Consider the following 21,889-nt stretch of genomic DNA (forward strand, 5'->3'; position numbering starts at 1 on the left):
ATTAACTAAGACAACCCACGTTAGAAGTTGGCTCCTGTACTTACTGGCTGTAGGATCTCAGTCAAATTACTTCACCTCTCTGAAGGAGCTGCCTTACTTACAGGTGTCAAATGAGGTGAATGACAGGCACCTGGTCGTGTCCGACAGGCACACAGCACACGCTCACGTGGGGATGCTTCCCCTGAACATTTCAGGGTTTGAACCAAATGATACCTACGCAAAGACTCTGCTGACCTTTCTCAACAGGTAGAAATTAACCATCTCACTTAGAAACAGGCAATTCTAATGTCAAGAAAACCCTCGTGCCTTTAGGCAAGTAGTGTTAAAACTACAGGATTAATTCATTTATGTCCACTAGATAACCATGGCGTTGGGGCTACAATGTGATCACTGTGTCTGTTAAGAAGAGCCCAGCTTAAAACTGTGATTTGAGTAACTAGTGTGTCTTTTCTTCTTTTAAATTTTGCAAGATTTAATAGTCAACATTCACTGACTTTCTACAAAGGGCCAGGTGTTGCGCTACGTGCTGGGATGTTTTTCTTTCTTTATAGCCATATCCGCAAATCCTGGTGGCCCTACCCTCACCATCCAGACTTTGACCCCTTCTTCCCCCTCTGTGGCTGTTCCCTTGATTCCCATCATCTCTGACCTGGCCTCCTGCTTCCGCTCTTAGATCCTACACAGCCGTGCTCAGCCCCGCAGCCAGAGAGCCTTTCAAACGAGTCAGAGTTTGGCATTCCTCTGCTAAAACCCTCCAAATGACTCCCATTTTCACTCAGTGGCTTCCACAGCCCTCCTGGCTTGGTGTCCTGCCCCCTCTAACCTTGTCTGCTGTGACCCCCAGCTCCTCTGTCCTTGCTATGCCGAACTCCTGTGTGTATCACAATAGGAAGCATGCTTCCTTCCCCCAGATCTCTGCAGAGATGATCCCCTCACTTCCTTCAAGTCTTTGCTCAAGCATCTCTTCACGAAGTCTTCCCTGACCACCCTGTATGACTGTAAGGCCACCCCTACACACATCCAGGCCCTGCCTTGCTTTGTCTTTCTCCATAGCACTTGTTACCATCTGACCTTCCATATGCTTCCTTCTTTATCGTCTGTCTCCCAACTTAGAATGTAGGCTCTAGGAGGCTAAAGACTTTGTTACCTTTTTTAATGTCTATTTTTGAAACAGAGAGAGAGAGACAGAGAGAGAGAGAGAGAGAGAGTGTGTGTGTGTGTGTGTGTGTGTGTGTGTGTGTGTGAGAGAGCAGGGTAGGGGCAGGGAGAGAAGTGGGCTCTGTGTTGACAGCAGAGAGCCCAATGCGGGGCTCAAACTTGAACTGTGAGATCATGACCTGAGCCGAAGTCAGATGCCTTACTGCCCAGGTGCCCCCTTTCTTACTTTTCTTGTTCAATGTTATATTCCCAAACGTCTCTAACAGTGTTTGACATATATATACTAGAACTCCCAAAAGACATTCGTTGGATGCCTGAGTAGAACAATAAGCAAAAGTGACAGTGATCAGAAATTTAGGATTATAATTTACAGAAGGAATGGTTGAAATTTCAACAAACAAATAAAAAAATGTGATTGTCTTAGATAAAAATCAAGGAGTGCATATCCACAAGCAATCAGAAAAGAAGAACCTTTCTTTCAAAAAGAAAAGCAGTTAGTATAAGTGAATAATTACGGTTCTACTTATGTACTTATTGTGAAGAAGAATCGCCACTCAAGCGATGGAAAGGAGGCCAGCGTGGCCGGGCGTGGGGAGAGAATGGCACCAGACTGGGCTGGAGACAAAGGCAGAGGTGAGACCCTCCATGCATTTCAAGCATGGAAGTGACTTGATGTGCTTTGTTTTTTAAAGGCTACTCTAAGTGCTGTTCAGAGACGCAGTGGAGAAGAGGGAGGGGCCACAGGCCGGTTAGCCAGGGACTAAAATAGCTCAGGAGACAGTAGTGGCTCCTCCAAGGGCAGGGCAGCAGAGATGGCAAGAAACGCATGAGGTCTTGATACGAGCAGAAGAGCTCGTAGTTATAGTTATACTGGCTGTGATGTAAGAGAAGGAGAGGGGTCAGGGGTGACTCTCAGGGTTGGGGTTTGGGCGGCCAGGTGGGCACTCCAGGAGAGAAAAGGGCGATGGATAAAAGCAGAGAGGTGGGCGAGCATGAAGTCCGCAAGCCACTCGGTACCTGCCTTCCTAAAATGGCAATGTCACGAGGCACAGGTGACACTTAGGGACCACGGGACAATGAATGCTTCTTCTAAAGACAGTAGGCTCTATCAGCTGAGGAAGACGGGTGGGCTAAAGGTCTAGAGCGAGTGCATTAGGAGAGTCTGAAGTGTGCTTTCCTAGTTGGGGGGCGGGAAAGAGTTCCTGGGTTACTAGCACCCAGGAAGGGTGCTTGGGCCTCTAGGAGGGCTTCCACATACCCGTCGCTTTTCTTCAGCAGGTAGCCCTTCTTCTCGCTGCCATATTCCTTGTTGCCCTGGAGCTGATGCATGCTGTACCCTCCTTGCCGGCTCTGGGAATCCTAGAAAGGAGAAGCCACAGATCAGACCAGTGCCGGGCACACTTCTCAGATCCTTGACTCTATTCTGCCACTGGGCCTCTGTGCCCTGATCAGGGGCGAAGAGAATTCCAGAATTCCAGAACTTTAAAGAGCTGTCAGGTCCTTGCCTTCATTTCAGAGGAAACCGGGCAGGGAAACAATCAGCAGAGTCACAGGCAAGTCTAAGGCAGAGCCGGAGGCTGGGTCCAGGACTCCTATTTCTAGTTCAGAACCCTGCTCTGTTTCCAACACACTGAGGGGCAGACCGTCCTGTGACTAGACCAGTTTACACGGGCAGCAAAGGCCAGCACAGGAAGGCAGGGAAAACTGAGGTGGCTCACACAGTGCATGCAACCTGAATGAGTTCTTCCCTTGTGTACACCTTTTCTCTTTCACGTATTCTGCTGAAATGCCCACCATAAAAAAGGACCTTCTCAGCCAGGTATCAGGAACTGTTATAAATTCTGGTTTTGTAACTAACAAGGGTTCTGTAAAATAAGCTGTCAAGCATGCTTTTAACTAAAAAAGAGGATTCTCTGGCCATGGAAAGTGGATGATGTGGAAAGAGGGGGACCAGGATCAGCAGAACAAGACAGAGGCAAACCAGCTTGATCTAATATCAGGACTCTGCTGTTACTTCCCCCTCGTTTCTAAAGACTGCATGACCAGACACAGTCATTCCACTCTGAAAATGGAAGAAATAAACCAACAACCTTGAGCTGCAGAATGAGCACATGGGGTTTAGACACAGAAGTAGGACAATACATTCTCACAGAAAGTGTTGACTTACTCTCCTAGACTTCGATCAGGAAGGGCAAAGGCAACAGAGAAAAAAGGCAGAACAGTTGAAAACATAGTTAATTTCATTGATAGTCATCGCTCATGATTTAAGCACTTTTCATCACATATAGAGACAACACCATCGTAAAGACAATTAACACCAGAACACATACCACCTTCAGAATCATGATAAACTTCAGGTGGTGGGACAATAAAACGTCCTATATTTGTCCTATATTTGTTTTACTTCAGGTTATTTGAGTCAGACGGAAAAAACCTGCATGAAAGGACACGAGGCACACATCTCGCCAAGATAAAATGGCCGACAAACTTCAAAGTGTGCATATGGGGAACCAACACCTCAGTGAATCCCAAATTACTTTAGAAAACCTAAAAAGAACCAAAAATTGTAGGAGGATTCTCTTTTAGTTTTCCAAGCAAAGAGAACATAATAAAACCCCCCAGTTCAGAAGTAACGCTTGAAGAACTATCTGTGTATGAGGTACCATGAGGATCAGGATGGCCTCTCTGGCATCTGGGATCCTTTGGACCAAACAGTACGTGCTCTGTGGATGCAAATTAGTAACAGCTGAGGAACATCTCTAGGGCGGTGCACCTCTGTGAGGCTACTCCACATGGGATGAGCTCCGTGTTCAAAAGCATGTCCCGAATACCTAAACAGGAAGGCACTGAGGACACGGAGTGGGGCACGACCCCTGTCCCTGAGGTGGGTGTTTATACACTAACCACATGCTGTACCGCTCCCTCCTGAAGGTAACTGGGTGCTGAATGCATGCTTTACTGGGCAAACAGACTCACCCTGAAGAGGTTACAAACTCGAGTCATTTTCTTAATGTGAGTCATTGCTTGGTCTTTCAGGGGCCAGACTCCCTCTGGCTGAAAGATCTTAATGGGACAATTTCAATCACCTACAGGAGGGGTGGAGAGTGGACCGGGGTCTAGGACCCTCTTCTGAAATCCTTCTATATGTTTACTTTTAATCAGGGCCCACAGCCTTGCACTCATAGTAACTTGGCTCCCGGGTCCTCTCTGACAGGTGCTTTCAGGCTTTCTGGACGGATGATGGGACTACGGGACTGTACTACAGATCAGACGGGCCACGAGTGCGGCCTTCCTCCACCAGCACCTCCACAACGGCCTCCAACAGCAGTGACATGGTTTCTTGAAGGAGGCTGCAATGTGTCCATAATAAAAAGAAGAATCAGGATGGGAAATTAGATGGGGTGGTGGAGAATGGAGGCATGGGTGAAAACAAGAGCAGGCTGATAAATGAAATCCTAGGATCTTTCTGCTTCTACCCAATGACATCATGTGAAAACCACTTAACTGTGGATCTGGAGTCAGGGATCTTTGTCATATCTATACCTCCCCAGAACATTTAAAACAAAACGTGAAATCTCCCTGAATAAAAATTCTTATTAAAAGAATAACTCTCTTCCTCAGAACGCTTTCCACTGAACTAAACTGCTCTGTGTCTGCCCACGGAATTCCTAGGTCTGTCCGAAAGCTTTAAAACTATGCATCTCTGACAGCCAGTTTGCTAATCCTTAAAGTAAAACAAGCTTTAAAAATAAGAGTACTTCTCTTTTTTTCAGCAAGGATCTGTATGCTAATAACTTATGAAAATTATTACATTCTAAATTTGCCTCTAAGACATTCCTTACATACATTTATGACCAGCCTAAATAAACTTTACAGTCTGAATAATGAGCTGAATGGGCTTTGCTCTACATCGGGCAAATATGCTTTTATAGGTGAATAAAGTGGCTGATCTCCAGGCTCTGACCTCGGAAGCCTATTCCATTAAGCTGAGCAGGAAGGAAGCCATTCATTTCAGAAGTCTAGCATGGACAACACTACATTAACTACTAATGAGTTCTAAGGCTTAAGGTAGTTCCACAAATGATTATTTCTGCACTCTGACAAATGATGGCCATTTAGCTTGCTTTTGCAGGGTGTCTAGATAAATGAAAAGAGGTTTTTCTTTTTTACGAAAATAAATCGTGGAGCATTAACACTCATAATAATTAACAAAGCAAGACGCGGAAGGAATGAATCAGGTCCTGAATCCTTCGACAGCATAATAAAAATCAACGTGTATTCAGGAAAGAGAAATACGAGTGAGAAATCCATTCGGACAAAAAATACAAAACTAAACTTTACACGATGAACTTAAAACCTTGGGGAAATTCCACAATGGGAGCCAAGAAATGGAAGCTATGGTGATTTTTTTTTTTTTTTTTTTAGTTCAATTACCTACTCTCTATTAGCAGTACAGATAAATCACCTTACTTTCTTATTAGAAAACTGTATTAACATATAAAATGCATTATTAAGGAGTAAAATCTCAAATCTTTTTAAACTGGAAGCGGTTACTCATTGATTTCATGGGGTTATAGATGTTTGTGGTAGCCAACGTAAAACTAACCTCTACTACGAGGCTTCATATCTCTCATGGAAGGGATACATGGAGTGGGCTAAGGTTCCCTTCTGTTTCACCTTAGTAAATACTTACTGAGTAGCTTTTGGGTGCCAGACAGTGTGGAGGGAGAGATGAGCCAAACACAGAATCTGTCAAACACCTTGCAAACCACACTATCATGGGCTAGCGAGAGAGACTCAAAACGCTAGAATTTGGAGAAAGATTTATGGGTATCATTATTAAAAATAAGATATTTTCAACCCTAAAGATAGTTTTGGAGCAAGCAGTTCTCTTGGGAAGTTAGGCTACTATCAAAACTTAAGATAACTAATCTCATAGAACATCTGCCAGAAGTCAATGAAGAATTTCCCTTTTGACAAGAAAAAACAAGTCCACCAAAAATCTGGGGATCCTATTTACAGCTCAGATTCTTGGAGCTTCCTTTAAAAGAGTCAAGTTAGAACCTGGTGGGGGCAAAGAGGTTAAATAATTTGCTGGGTGCTTTTAATTTCTCAGGTCCTTTATCAGATCAGTTTACACTCTTCTCGAATAGTAGTGCTATGGAAAGAACTCGATGGTAGATGGTCCTCCTTTCTTATTTGAGTCATTAAAAATCATTACCTTCTAAAGTTATTTTTGCAATGAGAGACAATAACAGCATGAGAATAGGATAGGCATGCTGTGAAAGATCAATCTGACTTGTAAAATACTCTGGACATGGGGCTAATGAACACTCATCATTTATTCATTTGGAGTGGCGTTAAATCAAATCACGTGCATTTCGTCATGAACACACTCCTTTGGCTTATATGAACTTTGTTCTTTAGCTGCCGTGAGCAGAATACATCAATCTCTATGCGAGACAAAAAGGGACCGAGATAGTTCTTTGTCGCCCACCCCCGAAAGCTCCCACATACAGGAAGGAAGTAATCCTATACAACAAAGCAAAGTTAGGAAGAGGTTAAGTGCATTTCGGAAAGTACAAAAACTTGCAGTTTTCTCCCTAAATAGCAATCTACCTCCTACCCCTCCTCCATTTACGTCTTTCTATTGCTTTAACATGGAGAAATCATTCAAGGAGACACGTCTCCTAGGATTTGTATGCCAGTAATAAGCACCTTCAAAAGAGGCCAGGAAACACAGGTACAGGTGCTAGCTGAGGACAATACAGGTACTTGGAACACACACACGCCTTCCTGGCCACTGATGCCCATTTCCACAGGGTGGCAGGTGCCCAGGGTCACAGGCTGTGGACTTCTCTCACCTGATGAAACCCCAGAGGACTATATTCCCTCAGTAAAGAGAACCTTCCTTTGGGGTTGCTTTCACGGGTTAGTGTTGCTTCCACGTTTGAGCGGGGCTGCCTTGTTTTTGTCTGGGACTCATGAACCCCTTCAGGAATTTTAGGAATGTACAGTTTGCTGTTGTGAGGTGATATCACGAGGAAATGGCAATATAAAAAATGCTATATATTACATGATTATTATTAAATATTGCATTGAGAAACTGCACTTAAATCCAATGCATGGTAATTTCATAATATAAACAGGCACATTTTAACCCTCCCCTAGGTAACAAACGGTGCTCACTATTTAGCTTACCCTTAGCATGAAGTCCACACCCTGTTGCGTGCGTCCGAGGTCGTCCATAATTAGGCCTGAGTTTCCACCTCGGAAACCCCCTCTCTCAATTTTCCACCCTCCTTGCCCCAAACTGTCTGTAGCCTGCTGACTACGCCAGGCAGTTTTCAACTCGGAGCCCCTCTCTGCTGACAGCCACTCCCTGGAAGGTCTCTTGTGGCATTAACACTGCTTGCTCTCTACTACGGGATTCTGCGTCCGCCTCCCTCTGGCTGCCCAGGAAAGACAGAGGCCATCTACAGAGGATGTGGGTGTGCACTTCACCCGGAGACGATGCACCACTTCTGAATTACACGTCTGCAAAGCCAGAATGGCAAACCCAGGGGCCATGGAACTGCAGCCTGGGTGTTAAGAACATCTTTTGTGTGAGGAGGGCAAGGAGATAAAGCACAGCTGTTACATGGGCGATGCGGTAGGGATACACTTGTATCTTCTATCTCATGTGTTCCCACAACCATGGTGGCAGGAGGCTGCCGACATGCCTGTTTTGCAGATCAGGAAACCTGAAAAGGCCATCCCAGGCTACCTCACTTACACTGGAAACCCTGCTGGAAACATCTAGACCACCTACTTCTTTCTGATCAAGTTGAAGAGAGGATTTTATTAAGTCTCGGAGTGCAGTTAGCTGTTTCTTTTCTTCATCCTGGGTCTGTTTTATCTGTGACAGAAAAACATGACTTTTATCACGTATCTTTATACATTTATGAGCAGAGTTTAATTCATCCAAATATACACCGGTCATTAAACAGTTCAATTACAGAGTTGATTTCCTCATTAAAGTTTTTGACACGAACTCATTTTTTTTTTTTTTTACGAACTCATTTTTTATATGAAAGGCAGAATCTTCTCATCTTATGAAAGTATCAGTGAGTTTTAAAATTAGTGAATATGCACCATGCTTTCTCATTAAATAATACATCTAGGCAAGACAATTAAATCTGAAGTACCATTTCAAACAAAGTTAAGAAATAACATTGAGTCACTTGCTTCTGGTTTTTCAAAGGGTGGTAAGCAGGAATACCAGGACGTGATTAAATGGGTCAGAAGAACATGTTAAAAAGGACCAGAACCTAATGGGCTAATGTATATATATATGAAAGTTTACCCTTTGCCCTCGGGTAAGGAACTGGTGGTACTTTTTTTTAATCAGCTGGAACTTACTGCAACCTGAACCATGTTAACTATTAAAAGACAATCGGAGGGGTGCCTGGGTGGCTCAGCCAGTTACGCGTCTCACTTCGGCTCAAGTCATGTCATCGTTCGTGGATTCGAGCCCTACATCGGGCTATGTGCTGACAGCTCAGAGCCCGGACCCTGCTTTGCATTGTGTGTCTCCCTCTCTCTCTACCCCTTCCCAGCTCGTGCTCTGTCTCCCTCTCTCTCAGAAATAAGTAAACATTAAAAAAAAAAAAAAAAAAAAAAGACAATTGGAAAAAATACACAGCTTTGTGTAAAGTTACATAAAAATCTAAGGTATTATTTGTAACTCTGAAACCTTACTTCAACAGATGTGGGTTGTACTCATAAAAAAATACACTTTTCATATTATTTAGTACCAAGTGGTTTATGGGGAACACACTGGCCATTTCTACTCCTGCACTTAGTTTTTTCTCAAAGAGGTTTTTGTGATTTTATTATAAAAGTGAAACCTAGGTACCAGACAAAAGAAAATACAGAACAAGCAAATAAAAAAAAAATCATAAATGTGCCTACTGTGAGATAGTCTTAAGTTCTGTCCTTCTAAAGGCAAAACATCTGCAACACTGACTGCAGGACACTCACATGGGATGATGCTACAGGCCCCCAAAGGGAGAGCCTTCTAGAACCACTGGTAACATATCCCTGCTTTTCCTATGCCTCAAAAACATACTCTAGGATATCTGATCACTAACAACTTTGTGGTTAAACTGTTAGGTTTATACAGACACATCACTTACTCTTGCTTCTTTAAAGTTCTTCTACTATAGATTTCAAATTTCCTGATATTTAGCTACAAAAGCAACTTAAAATGCATGTATTTTATAAAATACTTACATTATATAAATCAGCAGCCAGTTTTTCAATGTACTGTTTCAATTTATCAGCCGTTTTCAAGCCATCTTGAAAGAAACTATGATGGAGAACACCACAAATTTACCAAAAGTAGAAAAAAAGAAATAAACCCTAGTCACCTGAAAAACCTAAATATATTTACTCTCTGCCCACATAAGTTACACAAAACACTGTTTTTATTTTTTTTTTTTTTATTTTTTATTTTTTTTATTTTTTTTTATTTTTGGGACAGAGAGAGACAGAGCATGAACGGGGGAGGGGCAGAGAGAGAGGGAGACACAGAATCGGAAACAGGCTCCAGGCTCCGAGCCATCGGCCCAGAGCCTGACGCGGGGCTCGAACTCACGGACCGCGAGATCGTGACCTGGCTGAAGTTGGACGCTTAACTGACTGCGCCACCCAGGCGCCCCAAAACACTGTTTTTAAAGTTTATTTATTCTTTGAGAGAGAGAAGGAGAAAGAGAGAGCACGTGCGCACAAGCTGGGGAGGGGCAGAGAGAGAGAGGGAGAGACAGATTCCCAAGCAGGCTTGTACTGTCAGTGCAGAGCCTGATGTGGGGCTCGATCTCATGAACTGTGAGATCATGACCTGAGCCAAAATCAAGAGTCAGATGCTTAGCCAAATGAGCCATCCAGGTGCCCCTACAGAAAACACTTATAAATGAATTTCAGTATTTTACAAAGATGCACCGACAAACAGGTCATGGGCACCATCTGACATGTGCTCGCAGCTATCACACAGACCTTGTGAATTATAGCTGCGGTCCCGACACAGTGATTTCATGTGCATTCCCATCTATTCATAGAACCATTCTTCCTGGTGGTGCCATATTTGAATTCGAAAGAGAGAGACACACACGTTAACCATGGAATAGCATGAGGATGAATTAGATGTTGTAAGGAGAAGAGGGACTTTTCTAGAAACAAAGGTCTCAGGAAAGCTGGACATCTTTCAGTTCCCCAAAGACCCCTGGGTGCATGCTTGAAATCCAGGAAGTTGGATTGATGGCATCCTGCCCTGGGAACAACCAGACTGGCACCACCACACCCTGAATAATAATCAGCATTGACATGTTACGCGCATTCACGAGCTCAGCATGCCGTGCATCTTGGGTGTTATTTCGACAACTCCCTACAACAACCCCAAGGAGTGCACCAGCACTTCAATCTCATCTGCATTTCAGAGGATAAATGGAGGCACAGGCTGAGTCCCTGACTTGCTCACACAACTAGTTAAGTGGCAAAACGGGGATTTGGGGCCAGGTTCTGATTCTGACGCCCTTGCTCATGACTACCAAGCGAAGAGATTTCTTGTCTGACGCCTCCACTGAGGAGTCCCACTTGTTTCAGTGTTTAGAATCTTCTTTCCCTTCTTGGAGGCTCCTCTAACCCTGTCCCACAGCAGGTTATTTCTCCCTACGCTTCATCTGTTGCTGTCTCCCCACCAAAGAATGAGGTCCTTGAGGATGAGGACTGTCTCATCTCTGGAACGCAGTGGGCCCAACACCAAGCAGATGCTCAGTGAGTGACTAAGAATAAGCACGACCAAGAAGTTTTAGGGCACATCTTGGGATGTATATATACCGGTACCAGAACTGGCCCTCCAACAAGCGATTACCGAAATCCGACACGTTCCAAAAAATTTTAAGGTTGACATATTCAGCTGAGAACCCTTACTGAAATAAGGAAGGGAAACACGATCTTCAGAAAGCCTTTGGCAACAGGGATGGGAGAAAGGGGAGCGTTCTGGTTAACCATGCAACTGGAGACCTACATGTAAATTCTCCTCTGCCATTTGACTGTTCACCACTGCTTGTCGGGATGAAAGTTAAACTTCTCGGTAGAGAACTGAGTAACATTTATATACTGGCCCCTGAACATCTTGTCGGTTTTATCTCCTACCACTTTCCTTTAAAAAATATGAACTCTAGCCATGTTACATTTTTTTCCAGCAACTCCCCCGGCCTTTGCATATGCTGTTTCCCTGCTGAAATGCCCTTCCCTACTCCACTTCTACTGTGGCTCAGCTCAGTTGTTGCCTCCCTTGTCTTGCCTGTCCAGGGGATGGCATTTTTCAGCACTGGCTATGCCCAGGCCGAATGCTAGCTTTAGAGGAGCCGGCCACGTTCTGTCCAGAGAAGCCTATTCATGAACATCAACCTGAACCAGCATCACCTACATTCAGGAAAAAGTGTTTGTCAAGGAGGCATTAACTTTGTACGGCTACAAAGTTAATCACAGCAAAACCAGTTCTGACCTCTGATACTTAGATAATTTCTGGAGAAAGTGTGTGAAGGCAGAACACATCAGTGTAAGGTGGATGCTGTCAGAACTCCCTACAACAGAAAAAGCAAGAGCCTTAGGGTCAGAGGATTATCGCCCAAAATCGGCTCGAGGATTTACTTGGGGTGGGACCCTGGTGAGTCACTTAACTTCTGCTGGTGTTACCTGTATTCAGTGGGTAGATAACACATATGAAATCCTTCCACAAAGCGCTGCAAAGTTAGGACGTGCTCAGCACATGTTAGCTTTCTTTCCTGGGGCTGTGTGGGTTTATCATGAGTCATGTCCTTCCCAGAAGGATACAGACTGGTCACAGATATGTTTGTAAAAGTGTCTCATTTTCACTCAACGTGAAAGGAATTTAATTACCATCTTTTTTTAAAGGCGAGTTTAAATGACAATGCTGTAGAGTGGGTTTTGCAACGGGATAGTCACTAGCAGCTAATTTAATGAAAGTTCAATAAATTTAAAATTCAGTTCCTGAAGTCTCAGTAGCCACACTTCAAGTGTGCAGCAGCCACACGTGGCCAGTGGGTACCATGTTAGACAGTAAAGAGTATCACCATTTCCATCATGGCAGAAAGTTCTTCTGGACAAACTGAAAAAGCAAACTCAGATTTGAATAGCACACGGAAATATTATAAAACACACACATTTTAAGAAGAGGGAGGACACTGTTTTAGTTTGAGATGGCACTGATAAAAATGAAATGATAAAGTTATTTATCAGCAGTGAAAGCAAGCTGGAAGGGGGACAAATCCCTACTACTTCTAAGGCTGAAGGAACACCCCAAAAAGTCTGCTTTTTGCACTTGGATTCTTCAGAACATTATGAACAAAGACTCAGAAAAGTCAATATAATGAGAAATCATTTTAATCTATAATAGGATCCAATTTTTGTAAGTAAGTCATATACATAAACCCAGTAATCTGAGATTATAGGTTTTCTTTTTTGTTAACTTCATTTGCTAATTATTTTCTAAAAAAGATGAGATCTTAGGCAAAAAAAAAAAAAAAAAAAAAATTAAATTATAGAAAAAACCCCCGACATTTAGTCTGGAAGGCTGAGCTGAGCCCCTCGCAGAAAGTTATTTTAGCGCTGACTTCTGGTTTTGACTTCTGGTTTTTGGTAAGAAACCGGAGCAGGATGCAGGGGACAGGTGGCAGGGAGGACAAAATGGTCCTGAGGTTAGTAACACAGTCATGAGTAGGCAATGGCCAACGTGCTGTCAACTGTCCCCTCTCTGGTGACCCCTCCCCTCTGTGACTCAGCTGTGAGCTGGGTGGGCTCCGTGTCACAGTCCCACGTCACCTGCCACAGCATCTCACTGGGGGCAGCTGGCTTCTGTGTCCCCTTTCCTTCCTCCACCTCAGCTGGCTCTGGTTCACTGGAAATGCGTGAACTTCAGAGTCAAAAGCAGATCATAGTCTGGCTCTAAGGCTCGCGGTATGTGGAACCCGGGGCAGGTTACTGACCCTGTCTGAAAATAAGTCCGATCGTCTCCAAAGGCGGGACGTTTTCTAGCTTCCAGGAGTACCGGATGAGGTACTACACATGAAAGTGTTTTGTTAATTGGAAAATGAAGCCCAAGTGTCAGTTCTCATTACCTGTCACTCAACTTAAACATGTGAGCCTTCCTGGTAGAAGGCGAAATTACCTCTCTGACATCCCACTAGTCCCTTGGCCACTTTCTCTGTAAATTACTGAAATAAAATGACATCTCTGGAAAACAGACGATGATTAACAGTAATAATAATAATGGCAGTTGGCACATAATTGAGTATTTACTCTGTGTCAGTCACTCACTATTAGGCCAATTAAGTATCCCCTTTCAAGTCTCATTAGAGGCCAACAAAGTAGATAATTATTATTATTAACCTGTAACAGACAAAATAACTGAGGCCAAGAGAGGTCAAGCCGCTTAACAAGGGTCATCTAGTCATTAAGTGCAGAGTTGAGATATGAGTGTAAATTTTCCTACCTTTGGAGCACAGGTAGTTAAACAAATCAGGCTGATCCGGGTCTAAATCCTGGGTCTAAATCCACTGAGTAACAGCATAATCTCTGAATCCCTGCATCTCTGTGTCCTCATACAGGAAATGGAGATAATCATATGTACCTTGGGAGAGTTCTTGTGAGCACCGCAATAATGTTCTTAAAACGCCAGGCACAGAGAAACAGTTCAAAACATGACGGCCACAGGCCAGCAAAATGAGCCTCATTACTTCTCTGACCTTAGGGACACAGCTGCATTGGCTTCACTTTTTAAATAAGCAGCTTGAAAGAAACAGGACCATAGTTTAATGACACAGAGTGCTAGAAAAATATAAGATGTCAACGGACAGTCAGAAGGACCCCCCCATTTATCCTGACAGGCTGTCACACACCCATCGCTGCAGAGTGCAAGCTCATGAACACTGAACACAGTCCCCCATCCACCGGGCAGAACACACCCTCCTCTGAGCGAGGCAGAGACTTCTCTAGCCTGAGAAAGTTGCAACCAACTTCACTTTTTACTCTGCTTATTTTGTCCAAACGATGGGAAAGGGAGACACTATGTTCTCTCTGCTTTTAACTTAATTAAAAAAAATTTTTTTTTAACATTTATTTATTTTTGAGACAGAAAGAGAGCATGAACAGGGGAGGGTCAGAGAAAGAGGGAGACACAGAATCTGAAACAGGCTCCAGGCTCTGAGCTGTCAGCACAGAGCCCGACGTGGGGCTCGAACTCACGGACCGCGAGATCGTGACCTGAGCTGAAGTCAGCCGCTTACCCGACTGAGCCACCCAGGCGCCCCTAACTTAATTTAAAAGAAATAGAGATAGGAGTGTCTGCTACCCCATCACACATTCTGCTCGGCTTAGAAAGCATTTGGCCAAAGGCTGAAATGCTCAGAGACAGTAATATTATTTTCAAAAGAAGTCAGGATGTCCTGTAGTATCATAGAGCGTATCGTTCTTTAAAACAAATCAAATCATAGAACAAAACAAAAATAAGCGACTTCTTAAACACGTCAACCATCAATCCCTCCTGAAAGCTTATTTCCAAGCTTGAGGTACTGATTTCCAGCTACCCAGGGTGACATTTCCTCCTAGATACATTCCTTGTGTGTCCTGTGGTACTGAAGAAACTTAATTAGTGTAAGTACTAATTAACTACAAATACATCTTGACAGTTCAAAGAGTGAGCCAAGAGTGATACGTTGGTATCTCATAAAAAGATTCTTTGGAATAGAGATGTCTAGACCCGAGTCCAGGCTTACCAGATTCGGATTTCTGACAACTGAGAGCATGCACTCTGCAGTTACAGAGACCTGGGTTCAAGACTTGGTTCTGTCACCTGATTATAAGTTCCATGAGGTCATGGATCTTTGTTTTTGCTTTGTTGCTGTTTTCTGTGTTAAAAAAAAATGAGTTAAATTCACGTAACATGAAATTTACCATTTCAAAGTGTACAGTTCAGTAGTTTTGAGTATATTCACAATGTGGTGCAACTGTCACCCTACCCAAGTCCAGAACATGTCTATCACCCCAAAAAGGAAACCTGCTCCTGTTAGCAGTGATTCTCAATTCTTCCTTTCCCCAGCAAACAATAACCTGCTTTCTGTCTCAGTGGACTTGTCTTTTTGGACATTTCATTTAAATGGAATCATATGATGTGTGGCCTTCCATGCCTGGCTTCTTTCCCTTAGAATAATGCTGGAGATGTTCATCCATGTCGTACCATGTATGTGGAATTTGTAACCCTCCTGGGAGCTTCCTGGGTATGGTCTGAAAGTGGCCCCTGTCATCAGAGGGCAGGGAGAGACCCGAGAAAGCATCAGGCCGCTCCAGGTTGGTAGGTGGCAGTTTTAATGACAGTGAAGGGAGCTTATGTTCGCGGGTTGTCTTGGGAGGCAGCAAGGTGCCTGGATCCCTGTACCTGCCTCCAAATCTCGGAAGTTTACAAAGAGGCCCTACCTGTGCTCAGTCATGTATACACCATGCAGGTATTTGCAACAGCACATCACCATCTCAGGGCTATGTCCTTGGGGCAGCCTCTGGGAGTGGTAAAGGCATGTGGGGAGGCCACATTCCAAGGACTGGGGAGGGTGAGGAGCCTCTGAGTGCCCAGGTCCATCTTGCTGGTCAGTCAGCAGTCGTGTTTCTTTGGTGACGTCTCCCTACGTGGTCTGAATACTGCATTCTCTTTTATGGCCGAATAATACTCCATTGCACTGCTACACAGTATTTTGTTTGTCGGTTCATCAGTTGATGGATATTTGGGTGTTTCCACGTTTTGGCTATTGTGAATAATAATGCCATAAACATGTATGAACCCGTTTTTGCTTAAATATTTGTTTTTAATTCTCCTGGGTACAGGCCTAGGAGCGGGACGGCAACACTAAACGATCCTCAGCTTTCCGTTCTCAGGCGCTGTCGAGCTGTCTTCTGAAGCAGCTGCACCAGTTTGGAGAGATGGAAATCTCTCTGCGGTGTCCTGAAGGCTCCAACTTCTCCACAGTCTCGCCAAGACCTATTTTCCACTTTGTCGTCGCTATTGTTTTTTAAATACTGCCACCCTAGTTCGTAAGAAGTGGTATCTCATTGTGGTTTTAATGTGCATTTTCCCCAGTGACTGATGATGTTGAGACTTTTTTCTTGTGCTTTTGGCCACTGTGTCTCTTTTCTGGAGAAATGGCTATTCAAATTCTGTGCCCATTTTTAAACTGGGTTATATTTTTGTTGTTGAGCTGTAAGAGTTCTTTATATATTATGGATACTCAACCCTTATCGGAGAAATGACTTGCAACTATTTTCTTCCCATTCCGCGGGTTGTCTTTTTGTTTTCTTAGTAGTGTCTGTTCCCTCACTAAACCTTTCACTTTTAAAGTCCAGTTTATTTATGTTTTTGCTTTGGTTTCTTTTGCGCACTTTGACACACGTTTACTGAGCATCTACTGAATGAGTGAACGTGCCTCTGTGCAAGTTACTCATCCTTCCTGAGCGACACTTTCCCTACTGCTTTCCACGAAGGTTAGCTGTTATGGTTTTTAAATTAAGGGTAATAGAAGAATGTTTGTAAGTGCTTGTGATCCTACAGGCAGATCATCATGATACTTGCTAGGTATCCTTGCTAGGGAAAAGGAGTGAGCAGCAGGAGAACGCATTTGTCCCGAAACTAGGATGTTCCCCACAATGTTCGTGTCTGAAAGTGAGGAGCGAATGGTGCAGGTGAGCTGAAATGGCTAGCAAAGAGTCACAGGCTCTTCTTTTCTGCTCCCTTTGTTTTTCCATTACAGCAGCTGCATATTCCCACTGGGGTGCTGGACCATCCAAGGTGCTGCAAGAGCAAATTCGCTTTGGGGCACCACCTGACTTTGCACTGAACATCATTTGGGGAACTGGAATAGGTACTTTGAATATGAAATCGCGGTCTCTGAGTTAAGTAGAGATGCTTTACAAGTCTATTATATGTCTATTAAGGGTTTTTGAGGGATTGCCTGAAGGAGGAAAGAGTAAGAGTCTCCTCTAAGAACACTACCCTTGGGGCACCTCGGTGGCTCAGCCGGTTGATTCCGACTGATTCTGACTTTGGCTCAGATCATGATCTCCCGGTCTGTGGGTTCAAGCCCGGCACCGGGCTCTGTGAAGACCGCTCAGAGCCTGGAGCCTGCTTCGGATTCTGTGTCTCTCTTTCTCTCTGTCCCTTCCCCACTTGCGCTCTGTCTTTAAAATAAATAAACATTAAAAAAATTTTTTTTTTTTTAAAATAAAGAATACTACCCTGGCTTTTCGCTGTGTGGGCATTCTTGAGGTTCAACCATTGAGGCAGCTAGGGCTGAATCCCATTCTAACTCACTTTACTCCTTGATGTTTTTGGATACCTCTCCCCACAAAGGTTTTACTGTGTAGGGTTTCCTCCTGCTGATCTCTCTCTGCCCCCCCGTGTGGCGGGGGGAGAACTCTTCTCCCAGATTTCAATGGCCGGATGCTAGCCATCCCCCAAGTCTAATCCCGACTGCGACCACCCCTTCAAGGAGCTCTCCTCAGTGCCCCTGGATCAAAGTCTCCCCTTTTCCTAATGCCCATGTCATCTGTTCCTTCCTGGGCCCACTGTGATGACGATGTCCCAACTTACTTCCTGTATCAGACAATTAACTCCTAAGGGTACAGTCTTGTTTCGTCTTTGTACCCCAGAACCTACAAAGCTCCTGGCCTTTGTCAGGAGATTGATAAATAGCTCTGGAAAGGGAAACAGCCGGGAATGGCCGAATAAAGGGAGGATGTGTTAGCTCTATAGGTCAGAAGTGCTCTTCTTTCTACCTTTACCGACTACTTGTAAAAGTAGTTTGCAAAACATCTTACAGTTTGGAAAACTCATGTTAGTGGAGGTTAAACCCTTCTGCACAGACTAAGAGAATGTGAGATCAAAAGAGACTTCTGGGGCGCCTGGCTGGCTCAGTTGGTAGAGCATGTGACTCTGGATCTCAGGGTCATGAGTTCGAACCCCACGCTGGGCGTAGAGCTTACTAAAAAAAAAAAGGGAAAGAGAGAGAGATTTCTAAAATCAGGTGTCCAGATTTGCTGCCCAAGTACTGTAACTGAGAAGCTCACTTATTTCTTAAGGTGGCAAAGCAATGGTATGTTTCTAGGAAAACAAGTTGTTGAAAGGTGAAAATTCGACCCTAGACTCAAATAAGGGGCCACCACAACGCATTTCAAAGTTTCCTATGTGCCCCACTGAGCTGTAAAGCCAAAGGTTAGATCAGTTCTTTTGTGTGAGGCTTCCACAAGCAAACTTTATCTTATAAACATGAAATTGTTTCCACGTCGATGGATTATTTTTATACGTGAAACCCATTCATTATACAAGGTAGAGTTTGCTTTGAAGGGCAGGAAAAAGTTAGCAAGGGAAATTTATGTAAATAACTATTTGATCATTAAAATTTTTCCCGAAGAGAAACAATTCTGTACAATATGTGCACACAGACATGGTTTCAGGAGCCCTCGGGCTCCTGAGAGTAGTCAGCACATACACTGTGGCCGGCACCAGGCTAGGCGCCCCACATGCACTATTCTCATTTAATTCTCACATCTACGAACCTGAGTCCCACCTGACAGATGAGGATACTGAGGTGTAGAGAAGCACCCGATGAAGATCACATGGTCACCAGGCTGCGGAGCCAGGGTCCGAACTCATCTTTCTGTCTGACTCATGCCTTGTGTGTGTCCCACAGTAATAACGCTGACTTCCCCACATCTCAGTTGAATGCAAAGATGTTCTTAGAACATTAAAAATTGGGGGGCACCTGGGTGGCTCAGTAGGTTAAGTGTCTGACTTCGGTGCCAATCATAATCACACAGTTTGTGAGTTCGAGCCCCGCATCAGGCTCTGTGCTGACATCTTGGAGCCTGGAGCCTGCTTCCGATTCTGTGTCTCCCTTTCTCTCTGCCCCTCCCCTGCTCATGCTCTGTCTCCCTCTCTCGCAAGAATAAATAAATATTAAAAAAAAATTAAAAAATGGGCATGTTTTCACATAAAACTCTATGAGAAAACCGTGAAAGCTAATCCAGTAAGTCAACAAGAAGTAAATAAGCAAATGAAATGCCAGAGAATCTCAAAGAGAATAAAAATGCAATGTTCATAAACAAAAATGGTGCTGGTATAGAACAATGGATCGTTCTCAAAGCATACCTCTAATTACACAGGCATTCAAGTAAGGAGGCTAAGTATTCTTTTTTAAAAAAATGTTTATTTATATTTGAGAGAGAGAGAGAGAGAGAGAGCGAGCATGCGCGCATCAGTGGGGGAGGGGCAGAGAGAGAGGGAGACACAGAATCTGAAGCAGCCTCCAGGCTCTGAGCTGTCAGCACAGAGCCTGATGCAGGGCTCGAACTCATGGACCGTGAGATCATGACCTGGGCCGAAGTTGGATGCTTAACTGACCGAGCCACCTGGGTGCCCCATAGAGGCAAAGTATTCTTAATGTCCAAGGTATTTAATTTTGTCTAATTCAGATGATGAAAAAAAAAATCCAAGTAGGTATATGTGGTACAAATGAGCCAGTAATAGGTAAGATGCCAAGTACGGGAGGAGGGGGAGGGGGTCACCGAGAAGGCCTCTGCAGTGACAGGGATATATGGATCTGTGGCCAGAGCAGGGCCAATGTTAGGATTTGTTAAGTAAGACAGCATTTTTGAGTAACCAAACAGTTGCACTGATAGGAGTTACTGATTTACAGAAAACGACGAAGATGGAAAGATCATACGAGTTCCTACCATGTGGCTGTGGAAGGTTATATGGGTACGTACAGCGACCAAATGAAGAGCAGAAAGAAAGGAACATAAGAAAGGCAAAGAAGTAAAGGGGGTCCTTCCTGGGGCTAACAATCACGACCGCCGTGTTCCACTTACTTGCACTGAGCGTGGTAATACTTTATAAGATTCTGCAGCAGGTCCACACCCTTTTTGGTCTTGATTTCATTAACTTTAATGAGATACTGTGGAAATAAAACAGAATTGTATGTTGACTGTTACAGACAGGGTTTCCCAGTCCTGGGTCTGGGGAGCAGAATACCGATCGTGAATCTGACAAGCTACTGAACCTTGGCTGCCTTCAGACAGGGGGAGTTTCATTTGGGGAATGACGATCAGGCACAGTCACGAGTGTACAAACGACACGATTAGAGTGTTAATGGTTTACAAACACTCCAGATTAGTTTACTCTACAAGCAGAAATCAAACACAGCAAAACATTCTAGAATGTTTGATTATTTCCCCCTGGTGCAGTGGATCTCAAACTTAAGAGTTCACGTGATCGAAACCTGAAAGACAGGTCGTTCTTGGCAGAAAATCAGTAACATTGCACTCTCTTTATGGAATATGCGGTGAGGTACTGAAACTTTTAGGAAGAGTTTCCGGTACTCAAGAATGAAAGAATAAGAAAAATTAACGTTACAATAACCTGTTATTAATCAAGCAGTTAATGAACACTACTAGCTCTGATTTTTACCAGTATCCAAGACTTTCTGTTGATATTGTTTGCTTTTTTTTTTTTACTTGTTTTATTATAAAGAAGTGCTTACGAGCAGACAGGTTCAAGAAGAAGCTAAAAGGTTGAAGAGGAGGAAAAAAAGTATTTTTTTAAAAAAAGAAACACTTAAAATTGAGAAAATTCTATTCGTTTTAGTATTTTTGGAAAACTGATAAAGGAACTGTTACACGTTAGCGTCAGAATGGCAGGACGCCAGGTCAAGGAGGACCAGCGCTCGCTGGGAACCCAGTTTGAGAACCGCTGCTCAAAGTTTAAGGGAACATGCTTTCATTACATTTCTTTCATGAACTCAGACTTTCTTCATGACTACTTTATTTCAGCTTTCATTCCACTGGACACATGGTTAAAAAAGACACATGCTCTTAACCTGGATCAGTAAGACTTCATGTTCACCAGTGTTACTCCTCACCAGATGTTTTTTTCCACACTCACTCACAAGCAACATTAAAGTTCTCACCAAAGAATCCTGTTTTGGCATAAACAGCCCCACAGGACCAAGGCTCAAAATATGAGACAACAGTGAAATGGCGGATCCCAAAAGGCTTGGAGAAAAACGGAGATGAGAACCCTTAAGAAACGGTCCCCTCCTCTAATAACCAAACAGCCTGCAGTTAAGCAGAAAAACTGCTGACTAGCAGCAAAGATCACAGTTAACCAAACGCCAGGCAAATGCTTGCAAAAGCTGTTCTTACTTCGCACATTTGGAGCTGGAAGAGGCGTCTCTCCTTCTCCATTTCTTCTGCGATCTCGGCTCCCGTGATCTCCGTGCGGATCATTCCATGCTGTTTTGCGTGCTCTCTCTTCTCCTTCTCAATTTTTGTACTGTAATTAAAGATGCCATCATTTAAAAACAAAAACAAACATTCCTGTCTTTCCTTTTTGTCTTCCCTTTAACAAGAGTCACTGATTGTTTCTTACTAAAGGTTAAGCAGCAGGAACTCTTAAGTCGGTAACGTTGATGGAAAGTAACATTCAAAGAGAACACACATCGTATAAATTTTCACCTAGGAAACCTTGCCTTTTAAGTCTGATCTTACACATGGATGAACTCTTATATATTCTCTCACATTTTGGTCTGCATGAAAAAATTCTGCCAGTTGATTTTTTTCTTGGGTAAAG

General features: G+C 43.6%; 1 protein-coding gene and 1 non-coding gene across 6 annotated transcripts in view; one reads left to right on the plus strand and one right to left on the minus strand.

Moving 5' to 3' along the window:
- Positions 1-21,889, minus strand: part of ASAP1 (ArfGAP with SH3 domain, ankyrin repeat and PH domain 1) — a 352,683-nt gene that overhangs the window by 73,201 nt on the left and 257,593 nt on the right. For all 5 annotated transcript variants that reach the window (XM_058699088.1, XM_058699087.1, XM_058699086.1 and 2 more), the window contains 5 exons: positions 21,463-21,592; positions 20,131-20,216; positions 9,433-9,508; positions 7,970-8,056; positions 2,417-2,517 (listed from right to left, as the gene is read on the minus strand). In XM_058699088.1, the coding sequence (XP_058555071.1) occupies positions 2,417-2,517; positions 7,970-8,056; positions 9,433-9,508; positions 20,131-20,216; positions 21,463-21,592 (480 nt within the window). The remainder of the gene's footprint in view (positions 1-2,416; positions 2,518-7,969; positions 8,057-9,432; positions 9,509-20,130; positions 20,217-21,462; positions 21,593-21,889) is intronic.
- On the plus strand, positions 18,164-18,236 carry TRNAQ-CUG (transfer RNA glutamine (anticodon CUG)). Its single transcript has one exon. It is a non-coding gene; the product is annotated as a tRNA-Gln (tRNA).

Source organism: Neofelis nebulosa, chromosome 14, assembly GCF_028018385.1.
Source record: "Neofelis nebulosa isolate mNeoNeb1 chromosome 14, mNeoNeb1.pri, whole genome shotgun sequence".
Taxonomy (NCBI): Eukaryota; Metazoa; Chordata; class Mammalia; order Carnivora; family Felidae; genus Neofelis; species Neofelis nebulosa.